Source organism: Pleurodeles waltl, chromosome 7 (assembly GCF_031143425.1).
Source record: "Pleurodeles waltl isolate 20211129_DDA chromosome 7, aPleWal1.hap1.20221129, whole genome shotgun sequence".
In the NCBI taxonomy this organism is placed as follows: Eukaryota; Metazoa; Chordata; class Amphibia; order Caudata; family Salamandridae; genus Pleurodeles; species Pleurodeles waltl.
The window spans coordinates 640,057,651-640,077,140 of record NC_090446.1 but is presented as its reverse complement, the minus strand read 5'-3'; the positions used below and the strand labels follow the sequence as shown (position 1 = coordinate 640,077,140).

The following is a 19,490-nucleotide window of genomic DNA, read 5'->3' as shown; positions in this document are numbered from 1 at the left end:
GTATCTGTAACCAGCTGATACAACACTACCTCTGTCAGAACTAGAATAACTTTCAAATATTCTTACCAAATGTAAACCAAATTTACTTCTGGGGTATAGTGACTCATTCCCATTTACAAAGTCCTTGATTAATACAGGAAATTATAGTTTTGGGCAGAAAAGTATGTTAATGTTAGTCCATCTGACAGAGCCCATGATCCCAAGACTCAGCGCCTACCCACTGCTCGCCCTTCAGCAGGTGCATAATGATGAACCCGCTACCTCTGCAGCACTATGCTGCCTCTGCACTTGGAAGTGTGTTTGAGGGGGAGTCCCTTCTAAGGCACAGGTAGTGCTATCAAGCTGTACCTTATGTCTTGCTGAACTTTACATTTGTCAGATATTTAGCACTTGTTTAACAAAAATGGTAGTTCTCTTAAGTCACTTAGTTAATGCAGGAACACATCACTGCCGAGGCTTAAACCCCACCCGTTCTCTTTTGTTGGCCTCCTGGGTATGGGGTGACTAGATTTGTATATTTTTGGCATATGTTTGTATGGGTTTGTGAGTCCACAGGTGATGGCCAGGCTGTATTGTATTTGAGAAACTTGGAAAGCAACTGAAAGCGAAATGCTGTTTTATCATACCTGTTGTTAGTCACAGGTATCACCCAAGGACTGTATGGTAACATACTGCAACCGTATATTTTGAACAGCAACACATTATGAAGTTTCTTCTGCTGGGTACCAGATCTCAATTGTCCTGACTGACTGGCTGGGAAAATGCATGCAACACGATGTTAGTCAGATTTTCAGAAATGTTTTTCCCAAAATATGGTAATCCATCTCCAGTATCCCATTCGCACAAAGATATTCCTGCCAAGGACTGGCCCACATCTGTATTCCCTACGGATTCCTAAGTGTGGGGGTTGTAAGACATACATAGGTTTTCAATAGTTTCGAGCAGGCAGCCACATTCTAGACACCAAGTAAGGTGTTTGATAGGGAAGCTTCCTGCAATATTTAGAGCCGGGGTTGTCAGACACCTAGGAAAACCTACCAAACCCAGGCATTTATAAAAAAAAATAGGGAACCTGGGAATCCAGGGTGGTGTGTCTTGTATGAATCCCAGCTAGCATGTTTATTTAGAATTCTCTTAACGATTTACAAGTATGGGTAAAAAATAAATCTCTATTTATTCAGTTATATGTCACAGAAATTTCCATAACTTAAAGCAAATGCAAAAGTCCTACCATCTCTTCCATAGATAAAAGCAGTACCCAACATATTTTGGTGGGCCTATTGCTCAGGATAGGAGTAGGCCAAAACTCTGACCACATGAAGACAACATTGTCAGCACATTGACTTCACACAGTCACAGTTTTGGCTTATTCCTTTCCATAGGTCCACACACACGTGTGAGTTACTATTTTTTATCAGAAGGTGTGTTGGTATTCTGGTTGGTGGGATGTTTGCACACCTTTAAGAACTTTCCCACACAGAAATGTGTTTGAATTCTGTTTTTCGAATAAAAGTTTGAGACTTGAGGGGAATTCTGGGTAAGAAAAAGAGGTGGCATCCACACAAGCCACGCCATTCAGGACTCCATAGACGGTGGAGTGCTTAGAAGTATGTTTGTTGTTTTCCTAGGTGCTGGGCACCCCCAGCCACCAATACCACAGCCAACCACAAGCGAAAAATCAACATAATTCCAACCTTCTTTCCAGCACTTTCCATCTTCGCATTCCTGGTTCTTTCTTGCCCTGGATAGCAAGTCCAGCCACCCTTGCGAGTACCGTTTTAATAAGCAGAAGTGAATGAATACACAACATTATGACAGTTGCTTTTATCTGTTGACTTTCCCTATACTGTACCTTCCTATTTAAGTCAGCATCTGCAAAAACTTCATTTATGAACCTTCCTCAAAATTGCATAGTATTGAGGTTAATCAAGAATTTGGAATCGTCCAAATGAAGCCCAATCTCTAAATTAAAAATCTTGAGAAAACTTCAAGCATACATACTTGTTACTAACTGTGTATTTGTATTCCATAAAACCGCCATTACCAAGTGATGCAGGGTTAATACACCCTTTAAACACACTGTAAACCAGAGCTCGATTTTTGGCTCTGGGCATCCTGTGCTTTTCAGCAAACAACAAACACTGGAATGCACACTATAAATGTATAACATTAGGAGCCACAGTAAGAGCCTTATTGGATTTTTTTCTCAGGCATAGAAAAAACCATAACAGCACACGGCTCTTTGTTGTGGCTCTGCCTTATGTGTCTGTCCTCAGGCAAGAAGCCAGACGCTGTTCAGAGTCTTCTAATACTGGGAACAAAAAAAAAACAGCGCGTGTGTCCTTGCTGGACCTATGTGTCCCAGCATGGAGCCAGACGCTGCTTGGAATTTTTCTTGGCCTAAGAAAATCCAAAAGTAACAGCCTTCTTTCTGGGTGCAGGGCTGTGTTTCTGTGTCTCAGAAAAAGAGAAGAGCCATGCCCCGGATGTTTTTTTTTTCATTAGGAATAAGATAAACTACAGTGTCTGACTGCTGGTTGGGACATAGAAATGTGTGTCTGTGCCCCAGAATGTAGTCAGACGTTCTTTTTGGATTTTCTCTTAGGTTTCACGTACTATTCAAAGGGAGCCGGTCTCTGTTGTGGCACAAACACGCAGCTCCTTAATTTCACAGAACTTGTCATGGACAGAGAAGCATTGTGAAATGAAGGAGCTGAGTTGATGTAATCCTAGTTTAGCACCTTGCAGTACCCACCTCCTTCTTCTTCCTGATGGTGCAGGCCAGGTGGTAGGTAGGTAGGTAGGTGCAGGTGGTAGAGTGGATGGTGAGAGTAACTGCTCTGTGCCCCATGCCCTCTGTACCATCTCTCTCACCAAATAAAATGGAGAACTGAACTGGTGGGCAAGGCTAGGGGGATCTGGGGCAGTAGTATCTGTGCTTCGCTATCCCTGTAGCCCCAGCCACCAACATGATCCTAGGAAAGCCTGGGAAGGGCTATGGAATCCCTTTTAAGGTCAATCCATATGTGGGTGATGTCATTATTGACACCACACACACATATTAATGAGGCAGTTTAGAAGGGGGCATTGGGTCGCCTCATTCAGAGGTTTGCAGGAGCCAAGAAAGGATCAGGCACTTGGTAATTCTTTTCTATGATACCTAGGCACTTAAGGAAGCAGTCACCCTTCAGCAGACAAAGAAAAAAACAGAACCAGCATAAACAAATGTACCTCATAAAGATGTCACGGTTTCCTGACATGTAAGTTTGTCTTACATGTCGGGATCCACTCAGGATCCCCCTCAAACCCCTGCCCACACCACGCCTACAACAAAGCCGACTCCACCATCGCCCCCCAACTTCGTAAGATCATCAACCTATCCTTCGACACCGCAACCTTTCCGGACAGCTGGAAGCACGCCAATATCCAAGCCCTCCTCAAGAAACCCAAGGCTGACCTCAACGACCTCAAAAACATCTGCCCGATCTCCCTCCTCCCCTTCCCAGAGAAGGTCATCGAGAAGATCGTCAACGCCCAGCTCACCCACTACCTCGAAGACAACTTCATCCTGGACCCCTCCCAATCCGGATTCAGACGCAATCACAGCACCGAGACTGCGCTCCTCGCCACCACAGACGACATCAGACAGCAAATGGACAACGGCGATACTTCAGCCCTCATCCTCCTAGACCTATCCGCCGCCTTCGATACGGTCTGCCACCGCACCCTACTAACTCGCCTCCACAAAGCCGGAATACAAGACAAAGCCCTCAACTGGATCTCCTCTTTTCTCTCCGGCAGAACCCAGAGAGTCCGTCTCTCACCCTTTCGCTCCAAAGCCACCAACCTCATCTGCGGCGTCCCCCAAGGCTCCTCGCTAAGCCCAACGCTGTTCAACGTCTACATGGCACCCCTCGCACAACTGGCCCGTCAGCACAACCTCAGCATCCTCTCCTACGCCGACGACACCCAGCTCATCCTCTCCCTTACTAAAGATCCACACACCGCCAAAACCAACTTCCACGACGGACTGAAATCCATCGCCGAATGGATGAGAAACAGCCGCCTGAAATTAAACTCCTATAAGACGGAAGTCCTCATCTTCGGACGCTCCCCCTCGGCCTGGGACGACACCTGGTGGCCCACCACGCTGGGACCCCCACCTACTCCAGCCAACCACACACGCAACCTCGGCTTCATCCTCGACTCCGCTCTCACCATGTCCAAACAGGTCAACGCAGTCTCCTCCTCCTGCTTCAACACCCTCTGCATGCTCCATAGAATCTACAAGTGGATCGCGACGGAAACCAGAAAAACGGTGACCCAGGCCCTCGCCAGTAGCAGACTAGACTACGGCAACGCACTCTACACAGGCATCCCAGCAAAAGACATCCAACGACTCCAACGCATCCAGAACGCATCCGCCCGTTTGATCCTCGACATACCCCGCCAATGCCACATCTCCCACCACCTGAAGGACCTCCACTGGCTCCCCGTGGACAAGAGGATCATCTTTAAACTTCTCACCCACGAGCACAAAGCACTACACAACGCCGGACCTGCCTACCTGAACAACAGACTCAACTTCTACGTCCCCTCCCGCCAACTCCGCTCTGCCAACCTCTCCCTCGCCATCGTTCCCCGAATTCAACGCAAGACCGCCGGCGGCAGATCCTTCTCTTACCTCGCCGCCAAGACCTGGAACTCACTCCCGACCTCCCTGCGCCAGACCCAGGACCTCCTCACCTTCAGGAGACTCCTCAAGACATGGCTCTTCGACCAATAGCAGCTGCCCCCCCCCCTCCCGCTCAGCGCCTCGAAACCCTAACGGGTACATAGCGCGCTTTATAAATTTAATGATTGATTGATTGATTGATTAAGCACAGCTAAGGGGTTAGACTAAAACAGGACATAATATGTCATACAATCTATGGGTATCTTTTGTGACTTCCCCATGTAATAACTACAAGATGATTCTTTATGGGCAGGAGGGGAGCCCTCTGCATTCTTGGTTGAAAGTATCAGATGTGTATTTTTTGTTTCACCCTATTTTTCGTGTACTATTTTGTCATGCGCTATTATTTAAGCATTATTTATACACTATTTTGGCAGTTACTTGCAACAAGATCTGGATTCCCCAGTACTAAATAGAGTAATCAAAGATTTATGAAATCACCTCCAAATGTGGAATGCCTAAACAATAAAGTTTCCTTGACTCCTTGGTTTGCAGTTTGGAGATTGTGCCAAGAGGTGAGCTATTTACATTGTCAGTATAAACAAAAAACACAATTCAAAGGTAAACAGAGCAACCCTAGATGTACTCACTTCTGATATCGTTTGCCTTCAAGGAGAACATCATCGCTAGCTCATAGTGGATTCTGGCATCTTGAAGTTGTCCTCTGTCCATCAATGACCGTCCATACCAAAGTAGCACATGCACTACTTCCACTTCTGTTCCCTCACTTCCCTGCAACTCACAGTAAATCTGAAACGACTTGAAGAAATAGCTTTCTGCCAGTCTTCTTGCCTGGCACGACATGGCCAAACTTCCAAAGTTTGCGAGAGCAATAGCCTGATTCCGCCTGTTGCCAATCTCTTTGGCCAGGTTTAGGGCTCGAAAGGTGTTTCCGCCCGCTTTCAGTGCTTTGTTCTCCATCTTGAAGGCCACACCCAACAGGTTATACACAACACCACACTGTGTGACACTGTCTGTCTCCTGCAGGGACTCCAGCAGTGAGGTCATCAGTACAGAGGCCATTCCCGATTGGCCGGCAAGGATATATGTCCAGCCCAATGAAAGCAAGGACTCAAAAGACTTTTCCTCATCCAGTTGCTTTCCCAGTTCCACTGCACCCTTTAAAAAATAAATTGCTCTCCCCAAGACTCTGTGCTGGAGATACAGTTTGGATAGAACAGTACACAAGGTCCTCTGCATATTTATAGCACCATCCTCACGGCTACAGGACAAGGCATGTCTGAGGTAAGGGCAGGCTTGGGCTGGCAACTGGCCACCTCTCAGTTGCCATCCAAGAATCCTGGAGATGTTTTGCAAAACTAAGCCCAGCCTCCAGACATGAGCTTGAATCTCCCGTAAACTTGAGGGGCTAGAGAGCCTGGCTGATGCCAGTGCAATATGGGGCATGTATTTCTTGTCATAGAGGTAGCTCAAAATAGGGGTTGCATCCAAAGGAGCAGATCCAGTTGGTGGAGCAAAAGCAACTAAGAGGAATTGCAGCCGCTCCATAAAGGGAAGGACTTCCTCATACCGCCTTAGCTGGAGGAGGATCCTGACCATGAGGAAACAGCTGCGCACCTCCAACGAGGCACTCCCCACCACGATAGCCTTCCTCAAAAGGTATGTGACCACTTCCTGTTCATTGTCAGTACTGAAGCAGTGTCCAGGCAAACAGGCCATGAGTGTGGCTGTCTTCTCGAGCACAGCCTCTTGTTTTTCTTTCATCTTCTGTTTCAGGTAAATGGCAGTGAGGTTGCCGTAGAGTGCAGCTAAAAGAGGTAGGTCGGCAAACCCGTCACTCAAAGCTTGTTTGGCTTCTTCAAAATAAACTCTAGCTTGGGAGAACTTCATGCGCTTGACGCACAGCCGCCCCATAAGGAAGCACGATCGAACATGAGCCCAGGGCATGACATTTCTTTTTGCCCAGGTCCTGGACCTTTCCAAGTACATGGCAAGCTGGTCCTCATCAGAAAACCCATAGAACGTGGAGTGCAGGCAAGAGAAAGAAAGATCATACAGACCCTGGAAGTGGGGCACATAGCCTTCCTGATTGAGGAATGTCAGGATGGGGTCAAATACCTCAGAATCATCCAGATCATCTGTGTTAAGGTCTACAAAGAATTTGGGGTCATCAAAATCATTTGTTTCTTGCAAAACGAGGTCATCCAAAGAAGGAAAGGGGAACTCGGTTGCTGGGCTTGACTTCTCAGAGAAGCTGCATTTAGTTGATGTTTCATAATTTTCTTCCATCTCCCATGAGTCGGACATAAACATTTTTTCAAAGCCTTCAGAAAAACTGTCTAGGGGAAGAAAATAAATCTTGTTATTATACTTTGAAAAATACATTTACTTTGAACACACAGGGTCAGTTTTGCTGCTGTAACACATACTTCATCATATCATTCCCTAGCCTGTTCTCCAAATACATAAACCTCGATAAATTGTTTCCTACTGGGTCTTCTTTCTATCAGCTCCATGTCTCTTTGAGCCATAACCAATCTACCTCATGATGTTATTATGCCTAAACTTTAGATAGAGGTTACAGAGTCAGCAACAGCACATATGCAGTTGTGGTTAGGCTTAACTTTCTACTGAAAAGGTGATTTTGGATTAGTTAGTTAATACAGTGGCGTTCAGCAAATCTATAGGGAACTTTACAAAAATTGCACACTGATTTGAGCTCATCATAGGACGTTGTGTGCTGTTCCATCAAGCTGGGTATAAACAAAGGAGAATAAATTACACTTTCCATTTTAAACCCAATAAGGAGCTGTTGACTCAGTTATAGAAGAAACAGTCGAAATGAATTACACCAAACTTTGCATAAATGTAGAAGTGTTGCTTGGGTATGGCCCCTCTTAACCAGTAACCAAATTCCTGAGTTTTTTAAACACACTTTAAGGTGTAATAACTAAAGCTAACCATAATTTTACTTTGGTGTTGTCTCTTCATGTTTTTGTGTATATCCAAAATCCAAGTGTATTAACATCTTTACAATTCATTTTTCAAGGGAGAGATTCCAAATATCTTACACTTCAATCTTGAGGAGAATCTTACAAAAGAAAAAGTAGACAATCAACACATGTTTCTCGGACTAACCACTTCATCTGGGCCTAAAACTTTTATAATTACCACAGGCTTTTATCATACATATTTATTTCAGGCAGGGGTTATTTTTAACTCTAGTAAATGTTTAATTAAGAGTTTTTAGAACGTTCTGTGTTACACTGGTTCAAAGTTATAATTTAGGTTCTCATCAGTTGGTTGATAAATCCAATGTTAAGAACACTGCTGTTAGTGGACAGAACTCACGTGTGATGTGAATATGAGGAACAAAATCACATTCACACAACACCTTTACAAAGCAGGTAGTCTGTGAAACGTGTTGACTGACTGCTTTTTCTTATGTAAATTTCTCTTCAGGCTTGAAGTGGAGAATATTTAGAATATATATGTATGCACATTGAGTAAGTCATGCTGCTAATTAATAACATAAACACAATGTACTTTGCGCATCTGCATACGTGGTTTATGCTTATGGCATCTTCCAATGTGTAAGCAGAACCAAAGCACATTCTCATTACATAGGCATTTAGGGCCTTATTTACGAGGCCCTAGCAGCACTCAGGGCCACTGGAGCATCATTTTTATACGGTCTGGTGGTGCAGTGTGCCAGCCCATATTTACAAGGACACGCAAAGCCACCTTGCGTGGCTTTTCATGGCCTTGTAAACATGGACCCCTTTCATGCATAACACTACGTCAAAGGGGCGTTCCATGGGTGTTGCTGTGGGTGTTCCCTCGTAACACCCATGGAATCCAACGGAATCTGATGCGCTCTCAGATTTACAAATCTGGGAATGTGTCAGATTTCTAAGCCACCGCAGGCGTGGCGTTAAAGTGGCGCAACAGGGAGAATTAACATTATTTCTCCAAGTTTTTCCTCTTTTTATGTGTGCTGCATTCTACAGCACACATAGATATAGGAAAACACATTAATGATTGTTTATGTGCAGGAAGATACCTCTTCCTGCACATAAACAATCATCCCGGCAACCCTGGCACCCTTGCACCATGATGCAAGGGTATCTGCATTGGCGCTAGGCAGCAATTTGTGCGCCAGTGCTGGGGACAAGTACAGGAATGCACTGTATCTTATAAATATAGCGCATTCCTGCCCTATTGGTTTGACACAGGGCGGTGCAGCAAAGAGGCTTGAGGCGCTGTCCTGAGCAAAAACTTAGTAAATGAGGCAATTACTGTAATACATTTGATGATTCAGGGTCGACCTCCTGTACTTAGTGGTGCCCACCACCTCAGGGGAATTGAACATGTAAAATGTATTGTTAAGCAGGCGCTATTTCGGTCAGCTAATTGTCTCAGGTTCTCTTTTAAAGGCACTTTGAAGATTATGGGACTTCACATTTTATTAACCAAATCTGCATGTATTTATGTGACTCTATGAGTTATGGCGTGGTATCCTAAAGCAGAATTTCTTTAGGAATTTTTACTGATAATCATGTGAGCATTACTGTGTATTTTTGACAATATTTGTAATCGTACCAACTAAACACACATTGACGTTCATAATGCATACATTAAAAACATTTACATAGGGAATCATATGCAAAAAGGGGACCCACCATCAAGGACATGCATGAAGTACATACCAGATTTACATAAATTATGTGAATATTCAGCAATATTAAAATAACCAAAACAAGAAAAAGGTCTGTTCTGATCTATGACTTACTTTCAACTCTATATTTTGGTATTTAGGCTGAGCGAGTGAAATCCAAAGCAAAAAGCTGCTATACATTTTTTTATCAGGATATGACAAGCGAGAGTGAAAACTGTAAGGGATGAGGCAGAGTCTAAATGGTCAAATGATCGCTTGCTCTCTCGCTCCTTCTCTCTCTCTCTCTTTCTCTCCTCTTTCACCCTCCATCCATCTCCATTAGCTAAATTCCCTTTCAGCAATTTAAGTATGTCACACAATACCAAGTTTACAGAGGTATGAAATGGTGGTTGTGGTGTAACTTCCTATTCTTGTTAAAACTTTAATGGTTTCTCAACACAACCATAAACAAATGTTCACAGCAAGTCTCATAAATTAAAGTGTGTCCTACATGTATTCATTTTTAACTCACCCCTGGCAATTCCTCAACGTATTTTTCAGAACAGTGCAATTAATTTGGGAGGAGTATGTTTCAGAGATCTTAGATTTATTATCTCCCCAGATTCTTCAGCATCAGAATTAACTTAATCCCAACATTCACATATCCATAACACTCACGCCCTCACTGGCTAACCCACTCTCACATGCTTAGACAGTTTCCCACTACACATTGCCATACACTCTATCAATCACTGCCTCGCCTGTTCACACTGTCTCATTCTTTCTGACTCACACTGTCTTACACATCTCACATAATTTCACTCACTGTAACTGCCACGGTCATGCACATAGCGTCTCACTCAATGTCATACATTTTCACTCACCGACCCACTCACATGCTCACACTGTCTGAATTCTAACTCACTGCCTCACTCACTGTTTCACTCACTGGTTCATACTGTCTCACTGTATCACTCACCACCACACACACTGTCTCATACAGTGTCAACCTAAATGTCTCACTGTCCTTCACACACTATCAGTCTCTTCCCCATGCTCACACACTCATTCACATGCATACACGTTCAGTCGCTGGCTCAGTCTTTCACTCACTGTTCATTCACTCACATTCATGCTCTTCACACAGACATACACACACACATACTTTCACTCTTACACATGCATTTAACTCAATAGCATTTTTTACTTACCCTCAGATGCCTAGGCGGGTCCAGCTTCAGCTTCGTACCACCACTGCTCCATTTTGGAGTTCCCGTCTCAAACAATCAAGGAAGAAACTAACCACTGGAGCCTGCACAGTGTCTCAGCAAGACCTCATGTCATTGGCCACAAGCTGGTGCACTCCCTAGCTCAAGCTTTCAGCCTCTTGCCTATTCACTCGACCCTTTCATAACTCTGTCACACATTGACAGAGAGCGGATAGCAGACTGATAGACTTGTAGCTCCAGGCACTGAAGTGGTGAAAACTACTGCACATGGGCTCCCTTTATCAGTGATGCTACTGTGTGTCCAGGAACTGAGGTATGGCAGGCCTGGAGACCAGTGTTGGGATTTCACCGTCTCTGGACTACCTGTCAGATGGCTGGGGCAGGAGCTTACCGCAGACATCACACTGATGCCTCTACCAGTGCCAGACTGCAGCTTGACTTGGATAATGCCCGGCGCCCAAACCTCCACCCACTAGTCATTCAGTTGGTGGTATTTTATGTATCAAACGCAGTCATAATTCTCTTTGAGGAAGCTAATAACAGAGTGATTTTTTTTACAAAGTCGATGTAAATGCACCATTCTCTTTATTCTGATAAAAAAAAAAAAAAAAAATCCTATGCAAAATCCAAATGTATTAACATTTTTCAAATTAATTTATCAAAGGAGAGATTCCAAATGTTTCCAGATTCAATCTTGAAAAGAATTTTACAAGTAAAAAGTAGACAACCGACACATGTTTCTTAGACTAATCGCTTCGTCTGGGCCCAAACGTTTATACTTAACATTGTCTTTTACCACAAATATTTATTTCAGGCAGGAGTTATTTTTAAATCTAGTAAATGTTAAATTTAGAGGTTTAGAACGTTTTATGTTACACTTGTTCAAAGTTATAATTGATTTTCTAATCAATTGGTTGAAAAATCCCCTGATAAGAATACTGCTGTTAGTGGACATAACTCACACGTGGTATCAATGTAAGGTAAATATCACATTCACAAAACACCCTGACAAAGCAGTTAGTCTGCGATGTGTGTTGACTGTCAACTTTTTCTTAAGCACATTTCTCTTCAACCTTGAAGTGGGTGATACTTGGAATCTCTCCATTAACTAATGAATTTGAAAAATTCTAATACTCGTGGATTTTAGAAAAAAGAAAGTTACTTTTTAAATCTGAATATAAAATCTGGTGTATTTGCTTAATAGTGAATAATATTTTATTAACAGGTTATTATTCACTGTTAATGAAGTAGAAAAAGAGGCAGAAGATATGGAAGGCAGAGATGTAGTTGTGGTATGTGGTACTCACCAGAGGAATCGTGGACACGCGGTCCCATTGGTTCTGATCCATCTATGAGAAGAAAGAACAACCACACTGATCACATAAAAGAGACTATCAGGACATAATTATGGCTGCCAAGGGCACACTTAATCACTACTTTAAAATCTCATCTGCTGTTGACTCTAATTCTATATGACTGTGACCAAGGGCTCCCAAACCTCAACTTTATTGCTTCTCTGGGGCTATAATTCATGGTTCATGGTAAATTGGTGTCTCATATGGCTTTTCACTGAATTTCTTTCACGAGAGTTTATGAAACAACATTTTGCAAAAAGAGATCTAGTTCTGTGGAACTACAGAACATAAAGACCCTGCCATAGCTGTCTGCTGTTAAGAAAGGTAGACGGTGAGAGAGGGAGAAAGAGGATCCAAAAGAAACAGGTAGAGTGAAGAAGAAAAAGAGAATGGGAGCCAATTTCATTCCAAGCAATGTGACGTTCAGTATTTTTAGACATTAAGGGGGTGATTCTAAGTCTGGCGGGCGGCGGAGGCCGCCCGCCAGACTTCCCCCTCCAAAATACCGCTCCGCGGTCAGAAGACCGCTGAGGGTATTCTGGGTTTTGCACTGGGCTGGCGGGCGACTGCCAAAAGGCCGCCCGCCAGCCCAGTGCAAAACTACCTTCCCACGAGGACGCCGGCTCCGAATGGAGCCGTCGGAGTGGGATGGTGCGACGGGTGCAGTGGCACCCGTCGCAAATTTCACTGTCTGCAATGCAGACACTGAAATTCTTTGTGGGGCCCTCTTACGGGGGCCCCTGCAGTGCCCATGCCATTGGGCCCATGCCATTGGCATGGGCACTGCAGGGGTCCCCAGGGGCCCCACGACAACCCATACCGCCATCCTGTTCCTGGCGGGCGAACCGCCAGGAACAGGATGGCTGTATGGGCTGTCAGAATCCCCATGGCGGCGCAGCGAGCTGCGCCGCCATGGAGGATTCAAATGGGCAGCGGAAAACCGGCGGGAGACCGCCGGTTTTCCACTTCTGACCGCGGTCAAACCGCCACGGTCAGAATGCCCAGCGGGGCACCGCCAGCCTGTTGGCGGTGCCCCCGTCATTTTAGCCCTGGCGGTCTTGGACCGCCAGGGTTAGAATGACCCCCTAAATCTGGAAAACACGTTGTGAAGATCAGGAGAGCCTTACAGCTTTTTTACCACAGATTTTTCCCAAATATCAAGCTATATTTCACCGCTTAGTGAAATTATTAGCACTGTAATCAAATGCAGCCAAGAGGAAAAATGTCTGCTGAATATATAGAGAGAATATTTACATCCATTTTACATTTTAAGAAGCTTCTTATGAAGATCGTTAAATGTTACAGATATTTTTTTCAGCCACTTTACTTTTTGCATTGTTTTTCTACACACAAGAAGCATTATGTTTTCTACAAACAGAAACATTTTGGAACCTTCACAAAGTTTCAATGTTTTGTTAGAATTTTATGAAGGTTGCAGTTAGAAAAAAAACTGCAAATTTGAAGTCATCAAGTGAAGAGCGGAAGGCTACCAGGAAATGAGTTACAAAGCACTGAAATAGTTCAGGTTTCTTTTTCGTTGATATTAAGTGTACTGAAGTCCTAATTCTGGAGCACAATACTCCTATATCCTGGAGTAGATCGGTAATTTGGGTCTTGTTAGGAAGTCATATGTTAAGTTCTTCCAAAAAAGTGACACAAACACCTCAAACATAATAGGTAAGTTACTTCATCATTGGGGTTGCTACCTCCTTGGCAAAATGTGCTGCCAGCGGGCCCACCTTGGGTTTTTGTGAGAGTTTGTTTAGCTGTGAAAACTGTTCAGGGTATGGACTGTAATTGCGTGGCTGGATAGGTAATCGATTCCATCCTCCGAGGCACAGAGTTAAAAAAGCACAAGTGAAGATCAGGGCTTTTAGATCAAGTTTATCTTTGTGGTACTAGTCCGCTCTATGTTTCTGCCACTCCATGTAGCTTGTCTGGGACAGAAGCGTTCTTCAAGACCAAAAATGGTTCTTATTTAACCCCTGTTCTCATTGTATTCGGGTGTAGGGAAATTACAAAAACTGCTGGCCAGTAGTCACATGTTATGGCTCAAAGGTAACATCCTATGTAGAAACAAAGATATAAGTAGAATATTGTGAAAAGGGTATGTAACCACGTGCTTGCCTTTTTCAAGTATAGCCTTTTTCATAAGTAGTCATGCATGCAAGTTCTATTGTAAATTAAAGTAATTTTTTTTCACTTTGTGTTGCCTTTGGACAGTTATTTTGCCAGCACACTCACCACCACTCGTGCAGAAAACATGATAGTAGTTGGAAGCATGCAGTGTGTGGCTATGTCTCTTTCTTACAATTACTGGTTTCGTTTCCTTGGCCTATAAATACAGGACTTACCGAGTCTGTACACAGAGCTGATGTCGGTCTGGGCAAGGTCACTCAGGAGGTTTGAACAGCCACCCGTGGTGTCCTCAGTAGGGAGGAGGAGTGATGACTTTTCTTGATCACTGAGGAATGCCACATTTTTCTCGCTGTACCTGGACAGACAAGAAAGAGAAATCACCCAGTGCCACACACTGCAAAGATATGATGAGATGCAAAAATCATGACAAAATTGGGTGAACCTGAGTTTTGCGAGAGCCTTACCTGTTGTTTGTCTTATTGACCTCTTTGTGAATTACAATTTTCTTAAAGTGGTACATGGATACCTTGAAGAGCCTGCATCACCTACATCAACAATGCCTGACCACTCATTAGCAACTAGCAAGTTAAGCGTGAAGAGAAGTTGTAGGATCTGCAACACTTGGGTTAAATATTGTGTCATTTTTCCTCAATTATCCCAATCCACTATAGTATTGGCCCCTTTCAGAACATAAGACATCCTTTGTAAAGTGAATCCAGGAGTGATCACTTTACCTGATGTAAGTGCTGGAGAAAGAGTCTTTGACAAGCTGTACAGTACCTGACTGCTGACATGGTCCTGTGATAAAGACATCTTTTCAATGTTGCACTTTTGAAGCAAAGGAGCTCTCAGCAATGGAAAGAGTTGGAAACATGAAAGTTTAAAACAGTTTGCAGAGCATAAAGCCAGGGGGAACCCAAAGGCATGTTATTATCAGCTCCTTAACAAAAGCCTACAGAAAATATTTTGCTTAAATGTAAACTAAATGTGATTGGAGTCTAGCAATGGATCTTATCATGCTACTTTTCTGTAGCAAATATGCAAATTCCACTTTTGATTTTCACATTTTGAGTGGCGATTTGTAAAGGTAAAAACTCACTATATGTCCACCCACTCTAAATTGGGCTTATGAACATATGTCCAAACCTCCAACGGCCCTTACTCTGTCAGAGAGCGGTATATAGGTGACAGAGATGGAGTAGTCTCCACCGCCTACATAATAAAGGTCTGCCTGTCTGTAAATCAGGTGGATGGGGTTGCAGTTTGGCGGCAAGGGTAATCTGCCACCTTTGTCACGGAGTATCCTCTCTGCCAAACACTAACATCTCTTTTAATGTACTTTTTAAGTGAATTTCTTCGATATTTTCCTTGTGAATTTTTCAGTGATTTCACTACTTCTAACAACATTTCTAACAGTTCTTTTTTCAGTGGATTTTGATGTCATTTTTAATTTCAATCAACTTTATTGTTTTTGCATACAACAACAAGGCAAGCTTACCCACTGAATAATGGGAGGTTACTTGAACAGTGAACATTTTGAATCCCCAACCTCTCACATCATCCATCAACCGTTTCCCGACACCACTTTGGTGTGTAAATATAGAAAATGAATATAATGTGTCGTCTTCCACCAGTGTTCTGCTATGAGACAGGAAGTCCCATGCTGTAGCTAGTTAGGGCAGGTGAGGCTTCAATTGTTTTGTGAAGATACTCCAAAATTTGGAACACATTCTAGTGAGCTTAGCTTATGCACTCTATAGGTCGTATGACGTCTTTCATGTGCTAAAAATTGCTAGATATTGTGCAGCCACACTGTTGTGTTTGGGATGAAGTCTTTGCCCTAAAGGCTCAGTAGAATCTGCTTCACTGCTCAAAGATAGTGTAAGATTCTCTTTTCATAAGGCCAGTGAAGAGGGTATGCTTTCTTCTGGGGTAGACCTTGTAGAATCGACATAGGGTCATTAGTCAAGGGCTTCCACTCATTGTGTGCTATGGTGCCCAGGACTTCTTCCCAAACCGACCCAAACGAGGACAACACCACATATGATATATGGGTCCCTGTCCCCTGGGTCTGCTATTGTCCACCATATGGAATTGTGCTGGAGTGTACTGCTATTTATACAGAATCTTACATAGTGCTTCCCGCTTCCCTCACTTTGGCGTGCCTTGCAAAAGTAGCATATATAGTCTCACTTTTTTACTGTCCCAGGCAAGGCCCATGTACTCAAACCGATTCTCGCTATTTCATGTTATTTTTAAATAGAACATTAGGAGATAGAGCCATGGTCAGCACCCATGTGTCAAGCGGGAGGCACATGCTGTTTGACCCTGTGAAGCAGGGTTTGGGCATAGGATTTGGCCTGCAGCCAGGTTCTGCTCCAAGCACCCACGAGTCCAGTCCCCACCACAGACAGAGTTTTGCCTCGTGCAGCAGGGATCGAAGGCAGGGTCTGATATTTGGCCAAGCCCTATCCCAAAACGCCTGTCCGTCCCAGTGGTTGGATGCCGGGGCTGATCTGTGATCAGTCTTTGCGGCCACCCTCTTGTGCATCCCGCGAGGTCCTGCACCTAACCATTGGGCTGATAGTTTGTTTTTGTTTAATATTCAAATACTTCATGAAACTCTTAAATCCTGAATTTTACAAATGTTTAGAAATTTGTGAATTCAAGAAAATGAAGCAAATTTTTCAGTACAATACGGCAGCTGTGAGCTCGTTATTTTCAGAAAATTTGCAAACTTATATGCTAAGACCATATGGTGTGTGACTAATGGTGTGACTAATGGTAGTGACTATGTATGTAAGGATATTTCTAACTATTTTTCATACAATTTTCCACATTATGCCTCAATTTTTCTCTGTGTTATTTTTCCACAGTGCAGAAATTTGTCAATGTTGCCATATTTGCAAATTTCAAGATGGAAGGAAAAAAACAGAAGCCAATCACATTCTTGAAAAATTCAAATGGGACAAGCCCAAAAAGTGCAGCTGTTCACCATTGCAAGTGGGATGATACTGGGGCCCATATTTATACTTTTTGACGCAAACCAGCACCGGCGCTGATTTGCGTCAAAAATATTACCGCCGGCCATGCAGGCGCCTTATTTAAGGAATGACGTTAGCCAGCGCTGCGGACTGGCCAGAGTAAAAAAAATAATGACTCAAACCAGGCAGCACCGGCGTAGGGGAAAATGGGGGTTTGGCGTCAAAAAATGGTGCAAGTCAGGTTTGAGGCAAAAATCATGCCTCAAACCGGACTTGTGCCATTTTATGATGCACAACCCCCAATGAAATGACTCCTGTCTTAGCAAAGACAGGAGTCCTGCCCCCTCTCTCAATGGCCATGCCCAGGGGACTTCTGTCCCCTGGGCATGGCCATTGGGCACAGGGGCATGTAGGGGGACCCAAATTAGGCCCCCCTATGCCACTTAAAAAAATAAAAATATTATACTTACCTGAACTTACCTGTACTTACCTGGGATGGGTTCCCCCCCATCCATGGGTGTCCTCCAGGGGTGGGCGCAGCGTGGCAGGGGGTATCCCTGGGGGCAGGAAAGGGCACCTGTGGGCTGCTTCCATGGTCAGAGACCATGGAAGTGAGCCCACAGGTCCCTTAATGCCTTCCCTGACCCAGGAGTTAAAAAATGACTCTAAATGGGTTTAGAGTCATTTTTTAAGGCCCTCCCCCTCCCGTGCGCCATTTTCACCCAGATGGATAAATATGGCGCACGGGTGTTTGAGTCATTTTTTGGACGGGAACGCCTACCTTACATCTCATTAGTGCAAGGTAGTTTCCCGCATCCAAAAAATTACTCTAACTCCATATTTTTGGTGCTAGACGGGTCTAGCGACAAAGTATAAATATGGAGTTATGTTTGCGCCGGATTTGCGCCAAAAAAAAGCTGCAAATCCGGCGCAAACAGAGTATAAATATGCCCCTGGGAGTTATTCAAACTCTGCTGGCCCAGATGTAAAAACAACAACCAAAAGAATTAAATGTTCTCTTGCTCATTGGGATGAAATGTTTACGTCTGCATGGGAGCAGAAAGACTGTTGAGGTTTTAGGGATGAAGGTGGGGTCTGAAATTAGGCTGGGAAAGACACACACCATTATTTTATTAACAATCTATACTGCTGCCATACAGTGGGATTTCTGCCTCCCCCACCATATGGCAGATTGGGGGTAATGTTTTCCCATTTTTATGGGGAAGGGTGATGGCCATGACCGTGCTGGGCAGCCTTCACCCCTACAATTATAAAACACAAAAATATATCCCTGGTGTCTAGTGGGCTTTCTGCTCCCCCACCCCCAGGTGGAGGGCAGAGGGGAATCATGTTCCCATCTGCCCCCGGGAGGCAGAAAGACTGTTTCCCCATGCCCATGCTGAACAGCCTCCACCCCTACAATTAAAAAATAGTAATCCCTGGTATCTAGTGGGCTTTCTATGCTCCTGGGGGAGGCATATAAGGGTAATTGACTCCATCTGCTGCCTGGGGGAAGGCAGAAAGACTGTTTCCCTTCTTTGGGTGTTGGGGGCTTGGCCATGTTGGGCTGCCTCCACCTCTACAGTTAAAAAAAAAGTCATCCCATGTGTCTAGTTGGCTTTCTACAACCCCTCCCCTGGGGCACATACAGAGATAATTGCCCCATCTGCTCCCCTGGGGTGAGTGGGCCAGAAAGACTGTGTTCCCATTTTTATGGGGATGGGGCATGCCCATGACCATGCTGGGCAGCCCAAACCCAGACATTTAAAAAAAGTAATCGCTGGTATCTAGTGGGGGTAATTGCCCCATATGCCCCCGCAGATGCAGGTAATTGACCCCATGGCCATGGTGGGTGGGTCCATGTCCATGCCCATGTTGGGCAACAACCACCCCTAAAAGTTTACAGAAAAGAGTAATCCCTGCTATCTAGTGGGCCTTCTGCCCCCCCCCCCTCACCGGAGGGACAGATGGTATAATTCAATAAAAAAATACAAATAAATAAAAAATAATCCCTGGTATCGAGTGGGCTTTCTGCCACCTCCTACTCTCCCAAGAAGGGTAGAAAGATTATTTCTGTTTCTCTCAGGGGCAAGGGCATGGCCTGGTGTCTAGTGGACTGTCTGCCCCCACGGGCGTGCAGGTGGAGGTCATTGCCCCCATGTACCTCCCAGGGGGCTGAAAGACTGTAATATTAATGTTTTTAATGGGGAGCACAAGCCCGTGCCAAGGGGCCGCTCCCCCCTCCATCATATCTAGTGGGTGGCATCCTACTTGGGGATCGCCCTCATGCAGCAATCCCCAAGAAGAGATCCACTAGAGAAAGGTATAATTGGAAAGGGGAGCTTCTCCCCTTTCCAATGATAACACTTTTGTGTGCTTCGGTGCTCTGGCGGCCCAAATATGCTCCTGAGCAACAAAGCTGTGACATTG

The 19,490-nt window shown here is 44.4% G+C and overlaps 1 protein-coding gene across 6 annotated transcripts in view; it reads right to left on the bottom strand.

Annotated features, from left to right (window-relative positions):
* SH3TC2 (SH3 domain and tetratricopeptide repeats 2) overlaps window positions 1-19,490 on the bottom strand; it is a 232,473-nt gene that overhangs the window by 62,402 nt on the left and 150,581 nt on the right. For all 6 annotated transcript variants that reach the window (XM_069244636.1, XM_069244633.1, XM_069244637.1 and 3 more), the window contains 3 exons: window positions 14,292-14,431; window positions 11,890-11,931; window positions 5,326-7,035 (listed from right to left, as the gene is read on the bottom strand). In XM_069244636.1, the coding sequence (XP_069100737.1) occupies window positions 5,326-7,035; window positions 11,890-11,931; window positions 14,292-14,431 (1,892 nt within the window). The remainder of the gene's footprint in view (window positions 1-5,325; window positions 7,036-11,889; window positions 11,932-14,291; window positions 14,432-19,490) is intronic.